The sequence below is a fragment of the Perissodus microlepis genome, chromosome 6, assembly GCF_051167445.1.
Source record: "Perissodus microlepis isolate ML-2025 ecotype Zambia chromosome 6, ASM5116744v1, whole genome shotgun sequence".
Lineage (NCBI taxonomy): Eukaryota > Metazoa > Chordata > Actinopteri > Cichliformes > Cichlidae > Perissodus > Perissodus microlepis.
This window is the reverse complement of record NC_140466.1, coordinates 10663944-10686428: the sequence shown is the minus strand read 5'-3', so window position 1 is coordinate 10686428 and position 22485 is coordinate 10663944. Positions and strand designations below refer to the sequence as shown.

Sequence of the window (22485 nt, the reverse complement as noted above, 5' to 3'; positions counted from 1 at the left end):
ACTGGGTGTGTAAAGCGCTTTGGGGTCCTTAGGGACTATGTAAAGCGCTATACAAATACAGGCCATTTACAAACTTCAAATATGAGAGAAAAAAGTAAATACACAAATGGATATTTTTCCCACAAATGTATTTTAATCAATGTCAAATTACACAAGTCATAATATTTGAATGAAGTGAATGTGTTCCAGGTATGCAATTGTTTAACTGATGATAATTAACAAACACTAAGCAAAACAAACCCTCCAAAATAAAAACAATTTGACAAATAACCCACAAGCACACATCTGTGTTAGCTACCTCTAAAAGAGCACTGTGTTTACATGTTTAAAGTGTGAGTCCTACTCTGGCAGGAAGGTGGACAGGGGGGGGTCAAGAGATATGAGGAGAAAAGAAGAGGCAGACAGAAACGGGAAGAACTAAGAAAATACAGGAACAAGAAAACTGGGAAAGGACAGTGCTCTAAGAAAAGAAAAAGAGAGCAGAGTAGGACCGGAATGAGTGGATGGATGGTTGGATGGAGTCATAAGTGCAGATGAGAAACAATGAGTGACTTCAGCCTTAGGCCACCTCCTCCTCTCCCTCCTCCTCAAACTCTCCCTCCTCGGCTGTAGCATCCTGGTACTGCTGGTACTCGGACACCAAGTCGTTCATGTTGCTCTCCGCTTCAGTGAACTCCATCTCATCCATACCCTCGCCAGTGTACCAGTGGAGGAAGGCCTTGCGGCGGAACATGGCCGTGAACTGCTCAGAGATGCGTTTGAACAGCTCCTGGATAGCAGTGCTGTTGCCGATAAAGGTCGCGGCCATCTTGAGGCCACGGGGCGGGATGTCGCACACGGCTGTCTTGACGTTGTTGGGGATCCACTCCACGAAGTAGCTGCTGTTTTTATTCTGCACATTCAGCATCTGCTCATCCACCTCCTTCATGGACATGCGCCCTCGGAACACAGCGGCCACGGTGAGGTAGCGGCCGTGGCGTGGGTCGCAGGCGGCCATCATGTTCTTGGCATCGAACATCTGCTGAGTGAGTTCGGGCACAGAGAGGGCTCTGTACTGCTGGCTACCCCTGCTGGTGAGTGGAGCAAAGCCGGGCATGAAGAAGTGCAGACGAGGGAAGGGAACCATGTTGACAGCCAGCTTGCGGAGGTCAGCGTTCAGCTGACCGGGGAAACGAAGGCAAGTCGTCACCCCACTCATGGTGGCGGAGACCAGGTGGTTAAGGTCTCCGTAAGTGGGAGTGGTGAGCTTGAGGGTGCGGAAGCAGATGTCATACAGGGCCTCGTTGTCAATGCAGTAAGTCTCGTCTGTGTTTTCAACCAGCTGGTGGACAGACAGTGTGGCATTGTAGGGCTCCACCACTGTGTCTGACACCTGGAGACAGAAAAGGCAAAGATCAGGAAAACCAAAGGGAGACAAACGGATGCCAACAAAGATGGTTTGCATAATCACTCTACCTTAGGAGAGGGCACCACACTGAAGGTGTTCATGATACGATCTGGATACTCCTCACGGATCTTGCTGATTAGCAGAGTTCCCATACCAGAGCCAGTACCGCCACCCAGAGAGTGTGTGAGCTGGAAGCCCTGAAGGCAGTCGCAGCTCTCAGCCTCCTTCCTCACCACATCCAGAACAGAGTCCACCAGCTCGGCTCCCTCCGTGTAGTGGCCCTTCGCCCAGTTATTACCCGCTCCACTCTGACCTGGAAGGAGCAAGTTCATTGTGATTGACTGAGCTAGGGTTTGTTTGTCTAGAAGTATATTTAGCTATCAAAATGTCAAAGTTTGTTATTTAAACGGTTTACTTGTCAAAGCCAGTACTTCAGCTATCAATATCTTCTGTATAATCAATAAGGCATGTAATGATGTGTGTTTTTGTGTGTGTCTGTGTGGTTTATCCCATACCAAAGACAAAGTTGTCTGGCCTGAAGATCTGTCCGAAAGGCCCAGAGCGGACAGAGTCCATAGTGCCTGGTTCCAGATCTACTAAGATGGCCCTAGGCACATATTTTCCACCTGCAATACAAAGTCACCTGTTAAAAATGGTCAAATACAGACTATTCGAAAGCAAAGATCGACACATACAGTGAATAGCTGCCTTTCAAAAGTTCCAACCTGAAGCTTCATTGTAGTAGACGTTGATTCTATCCAGCTGCAGGTCACTGTCTCCGTGGTAGGTTCCTGTTGGGTCGATGCCGTGCTCATCACTGATCACCTCCCAGAACTGCAGACAGGTCGATTAGAGACAGACAAGCCAGAGAGCAGTTAAATGCGTGCTGTGGCAGTGTCGAGACATTCAAATGCCGACAGCTAACTTCAACGCTATTTATATCCTGCTGTACTTGTTAAACCATAGAAGCTCAACCAAGTGATTAATTGCTTAGAAGATTGACAACAAATTTAATCAAAGGGCAAAAATATAAGAGTAAATATTTCCTAAGGTGTGACGCGTGCTGCTTTTGCTCTGTTCTGATGGTATTTGGGAATAATGAATTGAAAATTAGAAAAAAAATAAATCAGAATTTAAATCATTATCCTTGTTAGTATTTTTATCAATCCAACCTCAGAATCTTGTGTAATACATTTCTCAAGCCATCTTACATCTTTGGTTCACAGACACCTTTAAAGGATAGGTTTAAGAGATGGGTAATACAATATCAGCCTAAAGCGCTACTTATTATTATTATAATTAAATATGATTGCATATGTGGGAAAAAAAAATTGCACGGCTGCAAGCCTGCCGGTGTTCCTGTCAATTCGCTGTCTGAGCCACACCCCTCTCAGTGTGTCGTCCCCCCCCCCCCAAACACACACACACACACAGGATTGCTGTCAGTTCATTCGTTAAATTCCCGAATAATGATTTGTCAGCCTAAATCAATATATTCTCACACACAGATAAGCTTCATCCAGCATGCTGTGTTACACCGATAACACCCCGTGGTCCCCGTTTATGTGCTGTCGTTCATTTAAAAGTGCATCAGTGACAATAATGGGGACGTCTCGACTTGCCACCGCCCATCCTGAAGGATGCTTTTGTACGCTTATTCAAGACTTTCCACCCCGCTATGCTGACCTATTTAGTATTTCCTGTGAGCAGCATGACCTCTTGCTTGGATACACGTCAGCAGCAGCAAGGATAAACTTGTGTTTCGTTACATAAAACCGACTACAGTTAACAGGTAGACGACATGCCAACAAGGATCTGTTTGTTTTTCTCACCTTGGCTCCAATCTGGTTCCCGCACTGCCCGGCCTGCAGGTGCACAATCTCACGCATTTTGTCGCTGCGGTGTGGGGTGTCTCACAGAGAGCTGCTGCTGGAGAAACAGGGGGTAGCTTGCGGTGGGCTCCGGATTTGCAATTGAACAGTCCTGGCCCTCCAGGATCAGTCGGCAGTCTGGCTGAATGGCGGAGGAGCTGTGGCTGCGGTTTAAGCTCCCCGTCCCCTCCCTCCGTCCGCGGCTGCGCCGTTCCTCCCGGTGCTGCAGCATGACGTCATCTCCATGACAACGGGAACCGGGCACAGCCGGAAAATTTGGCTTGCCTGGGCTGGCTGGTTAGCTGGAAGTTGAAAAACGAGGATAATACACCGTTTGTTGTTTCGGTGGCATGCCTGTGAGAGATAACACTGCACAGAATAAAGTACAGAGATTGAGTCCTAAAGATCGAGTCAAATGTTACAGGTCGACACCAAGGGTAAAGTCTAGGTTAGCTTGCATCATGTAAAGGGAATAATGAATTAAATGTAGCCTGAGAGTAATCAAAACGTAGATGAAAATGGGTAAGATGGGTGACAAATACAGTTTGGCATGTTGCACTGCTTGTTTAGCTGAGCAACAGTGTGTGTTTGTGTGTGTGTGTTGGCATTCAGTACCAATTTCCTGAGTAATAAAGAATAACGGTGCTCAGAGAGCTACTTGCTGGGACTTGCAGAAAGAGTTCAGCTGCACTGAGGCAAGATCAAGTCATAAGCTCTTTTGTGGCTCACAATCCATAATCCAGTAAACTCTCCCTCTGACCCCCAACCTTTTGCTCTCTTTAAAAACTTCAGGGGCTTTAACTAGTTAAATAGTCTCTGATTTTGCTCTTATAGGTCACTAGTTAACTTGTCAATAACTTGAAAATGTCAGGGTGTCAGCATTAGCAGCACGTCCTGAGGGTCAGCTACTTTTCAATATAATATATTACTGTAGTCACATTGCATTATGATTTAATTTACAGGGTGTATTGTGTCATAGTAAATTAAGTGAATAAATTATAAGATAAAGGTTGAAAAAAATCTCTATAATTGTGCACAGGGTTTTAAGTCAGACATGAAGAAACTGAGCACTTAACCTATGTTAGATAACAGGCCACCAATCACAAAACACAAGTTTGCCAGCATTTTCAGATATGGCCTTATGCATAGCCCCATTCACCGTCCATTCAATGTTGATTTATTCAATGGGATGATCCTGAGTCTTGGTTAAGCTAATCGAGGTTTGGTTCTTCAAAGGCACAAGAGAATTAGGTTACCAAAACAGAACTCAGTCACCTGAGATAATTGCATGCTGTTGTGATCACTGAGTGAAGTACACCAAAAATGCAACCATAAAAGTACAGACCGTTGCTGCAGTATTTCACATTTCATTGTTTTTAATGCTTTGTTTCACTTCAGCTATTTGTAAATCCATTCCTCTCCATGGTTGGCCGATTGACCACTAACGGCACAACCACGAGTAGTCCACAGACTGGCTGTACCACATACTTTTATTTCTGCCTCCACTGATAGCAAACACTATACGTAGACAAGCAGCTTGCGACTCCCTGTGGACTTCCTTTCCGCTCCCCCACTCAAGCACAAAATCGAACATAAGCCTTTTGCAGCATAACTAAGGTATGTTTCCGGCTCATCTGATCCTAACAAAATGTCAAGCTTCATTGAGGCCTTTATGAAGCCACAGTATCCAGAGTCATACACCATGAGGATCAATATGTTGGCACCTAGCACTGTACAGTAAATACCACCATCACCACCACCATCTACAGTAAATACTGTCTTCAGTCCCTGGATAGGAAAAAATCTGTTAAGTTTAAATGTAATTAAGAAATGGTAAGATAAAAGATGTTTTTCAGGAACTATTGTTAAATGTTCAGTTTCTATGCCATACGTCAGGACAAGATCAAGAATGCGATTAAAACTTAGTACATATATATGATATAATCTTATCCTATATATTCAGAGATGGTACCAGTGCATCACATTTATCCTGTTTGTGTCATATCAAAAGTCTGTGATTGCATTTCTTTTGTTCGTACTGCAGCTATGTTATCGAAATGCACCAATCAAAATACATTCTTTGTGCAAAAATGAAACAGTTTTTATATTAGATGCTTAACTTCTTCCTTTAATCTTGTGTAAATAAACTTTCTCCAGAGTAGGTTAGACCATATGAATATGCAGTTGTCACAACCAATCTGTCATAGCCAAACCCATGGCCACACTTTAAAGTCGGTATTTTTATTTGTATTTTTTTATTTGAACACAATAACACACTTAAGTTTCAATAAGTTTATTGTTTGGTTTGGATACATTTCTTCTTCGAAATGAGCCAGCTGAAGTGGTTCAGGCATCTGACAAGGATGCCTCCTGGGTGCCTCCTGGGTGAGGTGTTCCGGGCATGTCCCACTGGGAGGAGGCCCCGGTGCAGACCCAGGAAACGCTGGAGAAATTATATCTCTCGGCTGGCCTGGGAATGCCTTGGTGTTCCCCTGGATAAGCTAGAGGAGGTGGCTGGGGAGAGGGAGGTTTGGGCTTCTCTGCTTAGGCTGCTGCCCCCACGACCAAGAAGATGGATGGACATTTCTTCTATTTGTAAGCGTGCACATTTAATTTACTTATGTATTCATATCAGTTCATTACTTTGTTTGGTTTTTTTTGACCAACCTTTGTTTCTTTATTTCTTACCTGCCATTATCCCTGGGAGTTGCCAGAGAAAAGGTAGTGGCTGGGGTTTGAAGTTGTTAAATACAACAAGGGATAGTTGGATCGTACCACCACTTCCTGCTGAAGGGGAGAATGTGTGTTTTCTTTAATTAAAAACCAAGTATTTGTACTTAATTAAATATTTGAGATTAGAGTTCAGTAGTTTTGATTTTCTTCTTTAGTGTTTAGTTTATTAACAAACCAGACTGTACTGCATCTTTTGTTGTTTACGATTGTGTTTTGTGTAGTTACCCCTCGTGTGTCATAGTGGTCTGATCAGCCATTATATATATCCCTGTGTGTCATTTCTTGTATAGGTCAGTTATGTTTGTTTGGGCAGTCATTTGGTTTGTTAAGTTAAGTTTTTGCCTGAGTTTAGTTTAGTTTCTTTGACCTCTTATATGAGCTCAACATTTATTACTTTTGTAAATAGAATTTTTGGGGTTAAATAAATGAAAACCCTAATTTTCTAATAATTCCTGACTCCTCCTGCTTTTTCAGCTCGGTCCATCACGCAATCCAACAACTACTGTGAAGAATCAAATAATTCAGGATCATGCTACATCACATCTGTTCGATCTTATTAAAATGTACAATGAACAGGCATCAGATTTGGAAATCCAAAATATGTTTTCACTTCCAAGAAATAAATGAATAAATAAAAATGAAAAAAGTTGATTTATGGTTATTTCATGCACACGAAAATAATCCCTCAGAGATGAAGGAAGTAAAGTTCCAATAAAAATCTTTTGAACTTCTTACACAATGTCTCAGCAAACACTATATTGTGAATGTCATACTAACACTGGGCAGAACTTTAAATGATGTTGCCACTGAAGTTCAATAAAAGCACTATCATTTTGAAACTTCTGTGGATGCTTTTGGCATGCCACATTGTCATTGCTAGAAGTAGCTGTAAGAAGATGGCCGTAAGGAGATACTGCACACGTGGCTGGCTTCATTATTCACATTGGCTGTAGCATTCAGTCCATGACTGATGGTCTTAAGGGCTCATGGTTTGCCAAGAAAACATTTTCTACACCATTACACCACTACCAAGCAGCCTGACTGTTGACACAAGGACACATGAGGTCATGTTGCTGATGCCAAATTTGAGTCATACCATCTGTAGCCTGAGCAGAAGGCAAACGTCATCAGACCATAGTATATTTTTTACATCTGCCTTGTTTGGATTGACATGTGCCACTACAGCCTTAGAGCCTTGGTTCCTGGAACACAGGACTTAAACCTGAAATCTTCAGTCTTCTGGTGTTGCTTATTTGAGGTTGAATATATTAGATGTGCATTTTTTCTGCTGAGTTGCTGTAGTCATTATATGGGTTGTGAGCATTTCTGTCAACACAAATGTTTAACAATCATACCACAGTCAAAGCTCACATGAGATGGCATGATGAGACCATTAACCCCTGTTCTCATCACTAAGGCTACAAAGCTTTTATTATTTTCCTTCCCTCCTCTCTGTACATCTTAGCTTCTCCAACAAGAGATGGAAGCGGAAGTGTTGATGAAGAGATCCAGACAGAAGCCAACAACATTAACAACATGATAAATCTTTTCTCCTTAATTTAAACATGATGTTTGGCACAGCACCATCACCTGTGGATTTTCTTTGTTTTTGTTTTAGCCTAATGCTGAATGCAGGACTGTCCATGACAATTAGGCCACAATATGAGGAGAATGTGCAGATATATGTACATCTTTTTATTTTACAATGTAGGGGAGAAGTTTGATCATGCAGCTGATAAACTTAAATAACTAAAAAAGTTATACATACAAAATACATTTAGTCCTGTTTGCATAATGATCAGTGATGTGCAACACTGCAAATTTTAGTAATGATCCAATACCAGGTAAATACAGTATTGCTGAGACTGATATAGATACTGTTAAACTGTAAAGGCAACTTACAGGAAAGCAGTGTCATGACTTATGAGAAGAAAGAGGCTGAGACATTTTTTCATAGTGCACGTTTGAGGTATATTAATTTATTAATATTGTTAGATATGCTAGAATCTACTTTTCATCTGTAATCCATGGCAGCTCAAAATCAGAGACAGCAGGTTAGAAAACTACAATTTAAAAAAACAAAATAAAATGAACAACAGATTGACTCAATTGTCAAACTCAAAGAGTCAGAGGAGGGTATCCATTTGAAACTATGTAGTGGAAGACATTGTGCATCATCTGTAGGCTGCCAACCCAGTCAACATTTAGAAATGGTACCTGTGTTTTTTAATTAATAAACAAATACATCATACATTTCTAATATGCCCATTTAGGTGGGCTGAGCCAAAACCTGTTCATAGTTAGAGCTGGTCAGGCTCATTATAGGAACTTAGGTATTCATTAATGTAACACACAGAGATTGGTTTCCTAGTCACGGGTAGGAGGACAGATGAGATGAAAGGGTAATTGAAAAAAGCCCTAACTAAAACTCTTGACTTATATTTGCATGATGTCATGCATTGCATTGTTGCCAAGAGTGATGAGATACTAGGCCTTCTTCATAGCAGACTTGTTACACTAGACACAGTTCAGGTGTATTAATGTTTCTGCATTCCAAGCAGTGCAGGTTCTTGTGTTTGCATGTGCTGTTATGGACTGGAATATCTAGTGGAACTGAGCCATCATTAATTCCATTTGGTTATGTTGTGGCATTTGAAACTGTGAAAATGGTATACTGAACGAAGACGAAGGTTTACATGTGCCTAGAATATGGTGAGTGCACATACCTTTCACAGTACATTGCACTGTCCTGTTCTGATGGATTTCCTCTTTTCTTCCAAAAGTTTTCTGGTTTGAATGTCATTTGTACAAAAAGTATGGAATCGTTTTATAAAATTACTCCTAAGTGTATTGTATTCATTGTTTGATGTTTCTCCCTGCAGCAGAATTCCTAAGAAACATTACATGACGTCAGTGTCTTCAGTGGTAGCTTTGGGGCTGAACATTTGTCCATCATTAGGAAGCAGCTTGTTTTGTTTGTGCTGTTGCCCATAGAGACAGGAAGTTAGAAAACAGAGACTGGAAGGAAATAGAAGCTGTATGAGATACTCTGCAAAAGGAATGCATTCCTCAACCTTTTGTTTTTCCAACAGTCATAGTTTTCTAAAGAAAATGCTGAATGTGAATGAGGTGGTGAAATCTGGTGAGAAATGGCACTTAGAATCAATTGTGATAAGCTGCATGAAGACTGGGTTCAAGATACTATTGGGAAACGCATGAGAACATAAACATTATGGCTAGTTTGGTTGTTGTAGGTCCTTTTGTGCTTCACATTGTCTGTCTTTCCCTCAGATGACGTTCAGCTACATGATTCTCACTGGTCAATAACATTTCAGTTACCCGTCAGTGAGGCAACCAAAGCCAGGAACACACTGAAACAAAGCCAACAGACTAACAAATAACATCAGCCTGGATCATTGGTTAGCTGTGATTACATGGTTTAATCTAACCTTTGGTCTAACCTTGTTTGTCTGGGTTTATTAGAGTTTGTGAAAACAGCTGCTTACAGTTTCTAGAAAAAGGTTGTATACTATAACTGCAGAGATAGTGCTCATTCATTGGGTTTCATATGTGAGCCTGTCCAGATTGTTACTGGATCAGATGTTAATATTAAATTAATGATTACTATATATCATGTTACCTTTTGCATGTTTTTTGTAACACACCTGAAAGTACTATTATCCTCTTTTTCTTTTTTTGCCAACCTACAATGCACTCCATTCAATGTTTCTGATGTCCTTTTATTGCCATTATTATTATTGCCCAAAGGTGATGCTAGATTATTATTTAAATTGTTAACAGTTAGGTTTACTGCAGTCTTAACGGTCTAGGTTGGTTTTCAACTTAGCTAAGAAAGGCAGCTACTCCAGTCTTACAATGTTCCCTGTTTTACAAACTACAGAAAAGGTTTTAGGAGGCAACAATACCAATTTTCCAAAATATTATATTTTTAGAAACTGCACACTGTATACTTCATATACAGTAGGCAATCTCAAAGGAATTGAAAAATATGTTGCAGATTTCTTTTAAAGACTCATCTTGACCTTCATTTTGCGCTCAACTACTGCAAATCTGTAAAGTTTTGTGAGTATTTCTATAGTTTCTCTTTCAGTTTGAAAATATCTGTCCAGAGATATACACACACCTTTGTAGCAATTCCTGTTGTGAGTTTTCAGGACCAGGTTTTGCTGTGATGATACACACCCACGGAGGCAGGCATACAGAGTGTTGACTGTTTGTATTGTTCATAGCTTAAGATGGCAAGAGCGCACAAAATACAAAGTGTGTTTATAATGGTTGTATCTGGCTGTAGTATTAACAGTCATCCACAAAGGGGCGGTAGATATCTTATAATGGCCAGCTAAAAGCTTTTTTTTCTTTTTTTTTTCCATTATGAGATCCTAAACTCTTGGGCTGATTAAATTATGGTGAAAAATGTAGCCTCTGGTTAACTGAGTCTTATCTCTTCTCACATTGTTTCTTTTTTAAATATACCATTATTTTTGTAGCATTGGCTGCAAAATGTGCTACTAAGGAGAGAAGTAGCACATTAAGAGACTAACACTAAACACATACGCGCACTCTCTCTCTCTCTCTCACTCACACACACACACACACATACACACACACACACACACACACACAGTTAGAGGGAGAGATCATCCTGCCTCTGTAAATGCCTTCTCGTATACTGAAAGCATTCCACCACACATACATCACCTCAGGTCACAATTGTCTTTCTCTCTTAGTCTCACCGTTCACATCGCAGCTGTTACCATCATCAACAGCATCTCCTCCACATCTATATGGCCTACCAGCCATTCTCTCCCACAGCGCACCGGTCAAATCCCACATTTGAAACTAAACCCCAGACCTTTTAATCCTTCTAATGGCTCATGAATTTAATTGTTTAAATATGGTACACTGAAATGAACACTTGACCAGCCACTCCTCTTTTGATGCATGAGCTGGTGGATATATTACCTCTCGTTAATGAGAGTCATAAAAGCTAGTCTGTCGGAAACACCTAGATAACTGAAGAGGGCATTCAGCTCTAAGGACACACACTCACACATATATACGCACACAAAATGTGTGCATACATACACACTAAGACAAAATAGAGAAGATCACCTGATTTCTTGGTATAAATTGGATTGGGTAAAAAAAAATCTGCATGACTATTGGAGTAGAATTCTGGATCTGCTGTTTATCTAAATAAGATAAAATAGATAAGAATATGGTAACTGGTTTTGGCTTTTTGTTTCTCACCACTTGCTCTAGCTATTTCGTAGTATTCCTTCAGATTACATCCACAAAAATACAAACAAAAGAAAATAGGAATAACTCTGAAGGTGACCCAGTGTGATTTTGCTTTTTTCTGTTACCCTATTACAGTGATTGGATGCTGGTACTGTATTGAACATGAACAAAGTTTCAAATAATGGGTAATCATATCAGCAAGTAATCTATATGAGGCAAACGTTCAGGGACAGCTCTGGCTATGAGTGCATTAGCTTCATCTATCTGCTGTTCAAGCCTTCTGTTTGGGAGTGGCAGCCAATGAGAAGACTCTTAAAAGAAAAGGAGCTAATACAGGTAGAAAATGTTTGTTCTAAAGCCATTTTGAGTCACTACCATTGACTACTTCAGTTGGACTTTTATGACCTAACATTTTAGAAAACAAATTAGAGTTATTTTTTTGAAACTAATAAAGCCTGACTGACTTTGATGAGAGACAGCCAATACTGAGGCAGGCAATCATTCACACTTAGATTAACCTCTATGGTAACCTTCCGAATTATGGATTAAACTAACCTAGAGAGATCCCACAAACGGAGAAATTGCCCCAGCTGGCGAGCAGATTCTTACCCAGAAACTTCTTGCTAACAGTGCTAACCAATGAAAATATATGAAATGTAACAATATGACCTAAATCCTAAATTAAAAAGGTATATTGCTTTGGAATATGCGTTCTTTATGCATGTGTTTTGTCATCAACAATATCCTGAAAATTGTCTTCACTAAGCATGTTCTCCTACTGTTACCATGTGACATTGTCAGAATATTTCATAAAATAACATTTTATTACATAAACTATAACAAAACATCTCAGCAACATTCTCAGGATGTTACAGTCAAAACATTACGTTTTAGTTTTATGTGGAAACATTACCTTCTAGCTGGAAACCATTTGGTGCTCTACCAAGATAAATACGGATTTTTTCAATTTGACTTATTTATTCTATTTCAAGAGTTCAACTGAAAATGGGAATAATAAGACCCTTTTAAAAAAGGAAATAAAAAGTGCATGGCATGAACAATATCTTCATAATATTTGTCAGCTAATGATTTTTTTCCCTTTTTTTCTTCTCTTTTGGCTTGGATTCTGACTCATAGACCACATTAGGTAATATGATGATATGCAATACACATGGACTATCACAGAGGTTACTGTTTTAATGTCCCCAGGTTTTGTGGGCAATGATGGAAAAATCAATGACTCCTTCAGAGCAAGTATTTTACATCAATGCTATGATGCCATTTGTTTCTTCAGCATTGAGGTCAATGTATGAGTCAGAAACAAACTCTTCAGTCTATTTTATCTTAAAATATCAGAAACCAATACTGCATTATCTGGTCATTTTGTACTAGTCATCTAAATAATCAAGTCATATGTTTTGGCTACAGTGGATCTGTTTAAAATACAATTATCTGATTTCTGATGTATTTGCTCTCAATTTTTAAATTTCAAGTCCTAACAGATGAGAAAACAACACGCTGGAAACTCTTATTTTTTCATTAGTGGATTATGGGTTCAGTCCAAGTCTTATCTCTTACAGTACTTGACTTTTCATAAACCATCATTATGTAAATAAAAAGTGACCTTGAGTGTGTTTAAAGCCCAACGTGTGTTTCAAATATAGCCCACTTTAAATGGTGATATTGTGTGGCACTATACAAACCAAGGAAAAAAAGGAAGAGAGGAGATCTATGAAACTGTCAATCATGTGACAAAAGTGACAAAGCTGTTCGTTACCACACACATGCATCAAGATGTTAACTGGTTCCCTACCAAATTCATCCTCTGTTACTCCCAATAACCATAACAACAAAGAAAAAGGCAGGTAGTAATTCAAACAGCTTGCTGCACAATTTTCACCTGATAAGACTGCCTTTTTTCCTGTTCTACTCCAGAAAGCTTTTTAACTGTTAAAATAACTTCCATATGTTCTTGTAATTGGTATTTGTTATAAATAATTGCTTTCGATGTGTTGTTCTTATTTGGAGGCGGGGTAGCTGGTGTGATTCCTTCACATTTTTAAATTCAGTCAGTTCAGTCAAAATAGTCATTTTAAATTCTCCATTTGATTGGATTAGTGGACAAGTGCAGCACATGAAAGATCCACCTAGGGGGTTATACACAGTTTACACAGTTATTTATAGGTTTACTGAATGTAGTATTTTTTTTTCAATCAGACTCAAGCCACTTTTCACATTCACACATGAACTACAGCTCTGAAGCCAAAAGAGGAGCAGAAGACAAATGTAGGATTGATTTCAATCCTTTATATTTTACATCCAAAGAGCTAAAGGTCTTTCTCTGTTATTAAACCAATGTTTTTGGAAACATTTTCAAAACAAAAGGAGTGCACAATAACACCATCAGATTTCAGTCCACCATATATCAGAATCTGGACGGCGTCTTGAGTGGGAACAGGTTCATTTTTCTACAATACGATGCTTCCAAACAAACGTCCGATGCAGTAAAAGTCTACCCAGATTAAAAAAACACAAGGAAACACTATCAGTCATGAATTGGTCTCCCCGGAGACTGGATATCAATGTGATTGAAAAGTGTGGGATCATATTGACAGAGAATGAAACAAAAGGCATCCAACATCGAAAGAAGAGTCTGGTAACGTACTTAGACTGGAGACCTATTCCTGAAAACTACTTGAATACAGATTGCTTATCAGAGGTCAGTTTGTGCTTCAGCATAAATGTGCTCATTAAAATTGTAAAAAACTTTTGCATAAATACTACATATCCATGTTTCAGTGTTTCAATAACTTAAATGAAGAGGGGACGCTCAAGACTTAAGCACAACAATCTGTGTCCTGACTTGATTCTCCCACCATTTTTTGTACTTCATGTGTCAAGAAAGCTTTACAGTAGGGCTGGCTCATTTGTCCTTGAACCATGGCTTATTTATTGGTGCTATATCATCAGACTGCTGGGGGAGATGATGCACTGGACAGCTCACCTCTACATCCCTTTTTCACTCTTTATTCATTTATATGCCCCTATTTCATGCCATTAACCTTCTGTGCTTTGTCCTTTCGCTTCACCTTATTATCTTTCCCCTCATCCTCCAACCACTTGTGGCAGATGATTGACAAATGGTTTGACTCCCTGAGCCTAGTTCTGCCAGAGGTGTCTCCCTGTTAAAAGAGACTTTGTTTTCTTTTTTCAAAGAGTGGCCAAGTGGTAGGCCATAGGGGACTGTTGGAGGATTAAGGTTGGGTGGGCTTTGATTGTGTATTGAGATGTAATGTTTTATGTTTGTAGAGTTACATAATGTACAGCTGCTGAAAGTAGTGAATAAAATACTATTAAAATTAGTAATAACTGAAATTTACACTTGGGTGTTTATTGAGGTGGGGCCTCCAGGCACATGTGAAGCACATTGGTATATTATCATAATTGCAGCCATTAGGAAGTCAAAACCTACAAAATTACCATCCAACTAAACAACCCAAAAGCAAATAGATGGAATTAATTGTATGATGAAAAATGTTTTAAGGGAAAGTTTATGTCTATATGGAATACAAACACTTTCTCTTGTTTACTGTTTTTTTTTTTCTTCATCTCTTTAGTCTTAAAGAGAAGAAACAAATGAATTTTACTCAGGGTATATCACTGAGAAAAATGTGTTGTGCCCATGAGCGAGTGTGCAGCCAGATCTGTGCACACGTAATTCACTTTTCCAAAGCTCAGATTTGGCATGTTTCTCTTATTTATGCGCAAGCACATAAATTATTCAGTGGGTTTTCGATAGCCTGCAGCATTAAACCTGATGGCTAATAGAAACACCAAACTAAAAACAAACAAACAGCAACAACAAAAACAAACTAAAAAAATACCTTCATAGCGGTCTGTTGTTTTAAATAAAAAAGAATTAAAAAAAAAAACAAAACGTACATTTGTAATCTGCTTTAGATCGCTCAATGTGTCACGGTCCTGGGTCTCCTGACCCAGCGTTTTTAGTTCTTTGTGATTTTTGTATTATTGTACTTGTGTGTGATCCTTCCTGTTTTACTTTGAAGGTCCGTGTCTTATGGGAATGTGTCCTGCTTTGCTTGTCTCATCGGTCCTGATTTCTCCCAGCTGTGCCCTCCTTCTGTGTCTCATTCCCCTCGTTATTTCCCAGTGTATTTAAACCCTGTGTTTCTCGGAGTCAGTGTCGTGTCGTCCCTCATGCTGTGTGGATCTCCCTGTGTCTCTCTGTGAGTTTAGTTTGCTTTGTATGACTTTCTCCTGCCAGCAAATAAAGCTGTGATTTTGAGTTCATCCCCTGAGTCTGTGAGTCCTGCATTTTGGGTCCAACTCCTGCCTGCCGCACAGCGATTCATGACAGTACGACGCGACCACAAGATGGATCCAGCGGACTTGCCCGGGGAGAGCGACCTCACACGCGCCCTACGCCTGGTGGACTGGGTAACCCACACCTCCAATGCACGAGCGAAGGTTGTGGGGATAAATGCCATTGAGGCTATCCTGGCCAGAAATCCCTATCTCCACCAGGTCAGGGGATTTACAGACTTAATCGCTGAGCTGCATAAAGCCCGGGAAGCGGTGCAAGCTCGGGAAGTAGCGGATTCTGCCCCGCAACAACGGACTACGACCTTCACAAAGCAGCCGTCTCAGATTCACCCACCGGAGGTTTCACGGCCCGAACCCCCAGAGGTTTTTCCCTGCCTGTCGGAGCCGTCAGCGGTGGGAAGGAAACATTCGCGCCACCGGCGCTTCACCCCACAGCCGGATTCAGGGACTCCTGTGCGACCATCTGTGGTGAGTTTTAAGGACGCTGGTGCTTCTGAGACTGTGTTTTCTGGGGCTGTTCATAGTGAGAGTAGAGACAGTACACGGCGTTTACCTACCTTCGTGGTAACTGACCTCTCACAAGTGGGCATTTTCAAAACATCCATAACAGTAACTGACTGTGTTTCATCCACTCCACCACCAACTCCAGTCTCACTTCAACCAGTACATCAGCCTTTAGCCAGTTCATTAGCCCAGCCTGCATCTATTCCATTAGCCCGAGAGTTAGCCATTCTCGCCCGCTCCTGGTATTCAGTGCCGAAACCACCACCGCTGCGGCATCAGGTGGAGCTCTCTGCAACGCAGCAGTGGCCATTAAAGCGGAAGGGGGTTTCCACGCCACTGCCGCGGAATCCTTCACCCTCCACGTCCAGCTCTGACCACCGCTCACCTGCCTCTTTCCTCGCAGCGATGTGGTCAGAGGAGGAGGAGTCAGATTCACCCTCTCTGCCATTACCGGCAACCACCACTACCCCCGCTCCCATTTCCAGGGGGAAGCGGCGGCAGCACAGGCAACGAAAAGTGCCACCGCCGGAACCCAGGACTTCACCAGTGCAAACGCCTGTGGCGTGTGTAAGTGGAACTGTACAGTTTACTGGGTCTGAAGGCCCAAGGTCTGCTTATGTTGTGGCTGAGAAGAAAAAGACTGTTTCCTCTGAGACCAATATTTTCCATTTAGGCAACCTAAAAGACTGTTCTTCTCATGCTCCTCCTAGCCATAACAATGCAAAGAACTGTGGTAATTCTGTTCTGTTTGAGCCTGGACTAATTAACTCTGTCTGCTAGCTCAGAGGGTGTTCAGTCAGACTATTAATTCAGAGACTGTTTTTCCAAAAACTGCCCAGCCTGAAGCTCACTTAGCTGCCCAGCCTCCTGAAGCTTCGTTTCCTGTGTCCCCACTAGCTCCATTCTCACCTCAGCTATCACTCCAGCCTCCTACGTTGCCTTTAGCCCAGTCTGCTATTCATTGTTCGGTTCGGCCACTTGTGCAATCCATAGCTCAATTACCCGTTCAGTCCTTTGCTCATGTGCCTGTTACGTTCAGAGCTCAGTCCCCAGCATCTGCTGCTCACTTGCCCTTAGCTCAGTTACCAGCTCAGGTTGCAGGTCAGCTATTAGCTCCACCACCTGTTCAGCCATCACCTTCACCTACTCCTCCTGTACAGCAAACTATGTCAGTTCAACCCATAAAGGGCAGTTCAACAACTTCTTACTCTAAGCAGAGAGACAAACCCAATAACAATGGAAACATTCCTCAAGAGCTGGCCAGTTCTGAGACTGAGATGCACTCCAGGGCCTCCCCAGAGGCTGGGTTTCAGCCCCCAGCTGACTCTGGACCCCTGAAGGATAAGAAGCCAGCTGAGGACTGCACCGGACTGTCGCTGCCTGAGCTGAGTCACTGCTCAGTGCAGCTGCAGTCTGCTTTGTGTTTGCCAGAGGCCCGTGCGCCTGCTGGTTCAGCCCTGCGTGTGCCAGGGGCCCCTGTGCCCCCTGGTTCAGTGACTATTTCCGCTGGGGGTTCTGGAGAGCCCGGCCAGCACTTTCCTGTCTCCGCCGGAGGGTCCGAGGGGCCCGTCCAGCCGCCAGCCTCCTGCCTCGTCAGCTGGAGGGCCCGAGGAGCCCGTCCAGCCTCCTGCCTCGTCAGCTGGAGGGCCCGAGGAGCCCGTCCAGCCGCCAGCTGCGGCCTCATCATCCTCGCATGCTTCGGCGTCAGTCATCCTCGCATGCTGCGGCGTCAGTCATCCTCGCATGCTGCGGCGTCAGTCATCCTCGCATGCTGCGGCGTCAGTCATCCTCGCATGCTGCGGCGTCCGTCAGCCACGCAGCCGCCTGGTCCGGCCTCCGTCAGCCACGCAGCCTTCAGGTCCCGAACCGCCGCCTCGACATCGGTGGTCATCTGCCAGGCCGCTTGTTGGGCGTCATCGCCGTCATGGGCGGCCCCCAGACCTCCCTCGCCTGAACTGCTCCGTCATCTCCTTCGCCGCCGCCGTTGCCTTCCGCGCGGTCGGCCCCCTGAGCTGTTTCCCCGCCGCCGTTGCCTTCCGCATGGTCGGCCCCCTGAGCTGCACTGTGTTTGGGCTGTTTTCTTGGGCTCCAGTGTTTGCTGTGCTCTGCTTTTGTTTTCTGTTCCGGGCCCTCCGTCCTGGGCCCCCGCCGCCCGCCCTGGGTTGTCTTCTGTTTGGTTTTGTTTTTCTGGGTTTGGGCTGTCTGGAGCCAGCCCTTGCGGGGGGGGGTACTGTCACGGTCCTGGGTCTCCTGACCCAGCGTTTTTAGTTCTTTGTGATTTTTGTATTATTGTACTTGTGTGTGATCCTTCCTGTTTTACTCTGAAGTTCCGTGTCTTATGGGAATGTGTCCTGCTTTGCTTGTCTCATCGGTCCTGATTTCTCCCAGCTGTGCCCTCCTTCTGTGTCTCATTCCCCTCGTTATTTCCCAGTGTTTTTAAACCCTGTGTTTCTCGGAGTCAGTGTCGCGTCGTCCCTCATGCTGTGTGGATCTCCCTGTGTCTCTCTGTGAGTTTAGTTTGTGAGTTTCCAGTTTAGTTTGCTTTGTATGACTTTCTCCTGCCAGCAAATAAAGCTGTGATTTTGAGTTCATCCCCTGAGTCTGTGAGTCCTGCGTTTTGGGTCCAACTCCTGCCTGCCGCACAGCGATTCATGACACAATGTCTGCTGCTGAAATGCCAAATTCTTCTGCAGTCTCTCTGTGCTCGGTTGATGTGTAGTCATTCTCTTCTCTTTCAGGTGTTTCACTAAAAGTGAAAAAGTACACGAAAGAGCAAAAAACAAATGCATAGTGTTTCTTCCTCAACCTTCTCCTCCTCTCATATTTGTGTTTTACTGATTTCTGTAGGCACAGCTTTTATTATGAACAGACAGACAAAAGAATAGACAGAGGACAAAACACTGTGAAAATATGAAGATGGCATGCTGTGAATACCAAGTGAATCATTTTACACAGCTAATCCCAGCTGCCTCAAATGCATCATGACTGACTTGACTGGCATGAATATTATGTTTCAGTAACATAATGTGTGATTGTTTCTTTAACACATGAAAAATTTGGTCATGCTCCTAAGTGTATATGTGTGTGTTTGGGAGGAGTCGCTACAGCAGCATGAGCTGTATAAGGTCACTGGTACCAAATGGAGAGAGCATATAACCCCAGTTTTACCTTCTTTACACTGGCTTCCTGTCTCCTACAGGATCCAATTTAAACTTTTACTTTTTGTTTTTAAGTCACTTAATGCCCGAGCCCCTCCTTACCTGTCTGAGCTCCTCTCTACCTATGCTCCAGGAAAAACCACAAGGTCTAGCTCAAAACTAATGCTGTCCATCCCACGGACTAATCTCAAATCCCGTGGTGATATTTCCTTCTCTGTGGCAGGTCCCAGACTTTGGAATAGTCTCCCCTTAAATATTACATCTGCACAAACACTTGAGCAATTTAAATCATTACTAAAGACACATTTCTATGCCCTGGCTTTTAACACACTATGACCCAAGCATTTTGGTCTTATTTGAATTAGTTTAGTTATTGTTTTAATTCTTTTATTGTCCTATTATTGTTTTTTATTGTTATTATTGTATTACATTGTTGCTTTTTAATACCATTTTTATATTGTTAAGCACGGCTGTTTGAAATGTGCTATATAAATTTCATGTCTTATGTCCTTCCTGAATAAACATAAGTAAAAGCATAAGCAAAAAATTATCAACAAGTATGCTTTTTATTACAAAAGTGTATCATTATACATACTTTGGGCAACATGGATTTTATCTGTTAGTGTTTTCAGCCTGCAGAAATAGATTTTGCTGAAGGGAAGGACCTTGTCACTCCCCCAGAATACATTTGCAATGATTTATTGGGAAATGAGTAAATATCTGCAGGTGGACGTTGGGATGGTTGTGGTGCAGAGCAAGAGCAACACTGTCAAAACACAAGGAAAGACAGAAACTATTGCAGAGTGAACTGTGTCGCCTCTATAAACAAATCAAGCTGACTGGCTGAACTTTTTTTACAAGTTACTTTTGTATCAATTAAAAAAAAATCTTTCAAACGGATGCTTTTTTTCTTTTTGAGCACAATGTCTTCAAGTAAATCATCTGTCGTCTTCATTATCAGATACTTTCAACATCTCTCTATTTAACTTCTGCTTATCAAAGATACAGTCACTTTGATTTTCAGTTGTTATGTGGGCACAATTACAGATACTGCTGAAAGAAGTGCTTAGACACTGTTGACATTAAATCAGATTTTTATCAGGACTACTTGGGAGCTTTACATTTCATGGATTTAGCTGAATAATATCAGCATTTAGGTTTGATGATGATACAAATTCAAAAGGAAAATTGAAAGAACAAATGTGACTGCGCCATGGAAATTGTTTTGCCCCAAAAAGTCAAGTCTATGTCAAGTCCAGCCTCTAAAGTTGTGATCACAGATACCCTGCAGCTCTGAATGCAAATGTCCAATTAATTCTAATTGGAAAATGAACTTATTATTTTCCAGCGACTGTCTGGGGCTCATGTATGAAAATGGTTTACAAACAGAGACAAACAGAAACAAACGACAGTGGACAGAGCTAATTAACAAATTTAAACCTGCTGCCTAAGTCAAGACGTTTTGGCCACAAAATGAAAATGAAATCTAAGTGCTGAGCATGCTCATGGGATCATGTGCTCTTAGAAAAAATGTTTTGTCACACTGTGCACTTTACTGTGAAGATATGCAAACAGTTGTACAATAACAAAATCAAAAAGATACAAGTTACCGTCTAACCAACATTTCAATAACCACTCATCAATGAAATGCTGCCTTCATCTCCATTTTTAAGTTATTTGAATAAAGGTTTGCTGCTGTGCTCGACATCTGTTTCCATGTGTGAGAAGTGCTATAACACAATCCTACAAGGAGTAAGAACCTCTGCTGTAGCTTGGCTGTGCACTCTTTCTTTGATTTACGTGACAAAAATTAATGAACTGCTTCCAGCAGACATTGTAGATTCTGAGTGCAGACAATTCATTGGATATTTTACCAGCCAGTATGAAATAGCTAAATCATAAACAAAACCACATAAAGGATTATTCTCACTATCAGGCTAAGGTAAAATTATTCCGGAATATAATGTAACAATATGTATAATATAAGTTTATATTACAATAAGTAATATACAGTATGGGTGGTAGTTTATCTCGATGGTTGAGCAGGTATGTAAATACAGTGCCCCAGGCTCAAATCTAACTTGTTATATTTCTCCCCTACACTCTCCCCTGTTTCCTTTTTTTTCTTTACTGCTAATCTGTCAATAAAGAGGGGGAAAAGCCCATAGATAAAGAAACAATAAAGTACTAATATACAATATAATGTACTGTAGGGTAGTACTGATTCTTGTTAGTACTGTTGCATCCAGTATTTCAGCATGGACTGATGATGAACTGAACATGACTCTACTTTCTATTACTTGTCTATTAATACCACCAATTTCTGTTTTGTTTTTTTTTTGTTTGTTTTTTAACTTATTGCATGTTTTCCATTTTGTCCTTATTTTCCTTTTAGCTATCATTTTTATTTAGGGATTACTGCCAGAAAACCTTTCTAGGGAATGGCTGACACTGTTATTTATCCATTTTAAAGAAAGATTTCTTCCAGAAACTGGTTCATTCAGATTTAGCTCACTGGCTGAGCTTTATTTTTTTATATTCTGGTTTTTGTTTAGCTAGTTTTTTAATAGTTTCTACTTTTAGTCTAATGCCTTGCTAACTTTAGATGTAGTTTTGATTAAATATAATTTTGATTGCATGCAATTTGGTTGCAATTTTAGACTTATTTTACTGAGGTTTAGTCTGACTAGAACATTAACCCAGCATCCTCCAAACACCCACACTCAAAAGTGGGTTTAGCATCAGTATGAAATAAAACTTGGAAAAAGAGAATAAGGCAATGAAACAAAAATGTTTTATTAAGATTTATGTGGATATTTCACAGTGGTTCTTTCTCATATGTAGGACAGCAGGAAATCGTACCCTTGAGACACATTTTCACTGCTGGGAGCTTTGTGTGGTTTAGGCGAGCGAGCTGTCTGGATATACTAAACAAAACAGCAGATATTATCATCATCGATGATATCAATCATCAGACTAATTTAATTTAGTTTTGTAATCTAATATTTGGCTAGTTTTGTTAAGTTTTGTTATTTTAAAATAATATAATGTGGCAATAATGTGATATATTTCAAATGAAAAGTAACAAGTGGTGTGGTGAAATGGTCCAATTAGCATCACTAAAAAGGTCAGTGTCATAGACAACAGATAAAAATCAGTGAATCAGTATTACAAAAAGTTCAAAATTTAGATAACAGAACATACTGCACACATAATGCAATAGTGT

The 22485-nt window shown here is 41.3% G+C and overlaps 1 protein-coding gene across 1 annotated transcript; it reads right to left on the bottom strand.

The window, feature by feature from the left end:
• Window positions 1-111: 111 nt before the first annotated feature.
• Window positions 112-3456, bottom strand: LOC146385128 (tubulin beta-4B chain-like). The gene is made up of 5 exons (XM_084930723.1): window positions 3220-3456; window positions 2113-2221; window positions 1903-2013; window positions 1456-1700; window positions 112-1372 (listed from the first exon to the last, which is right to left on the bottom strand). The coding sequence occupies exons 1-5, from the start codon at window positions 3274-3276 to the stop codon at window positions 560-562; spliced, it is 1335 nt and encodes a 444-aa protein (XP_084786849.1). The 5' UTR covers window positions 3277-3456; the 3' UTR covers window positions 112-559.
• Window positions 3457-22485: the final 19029 nt, after the last annotated feature.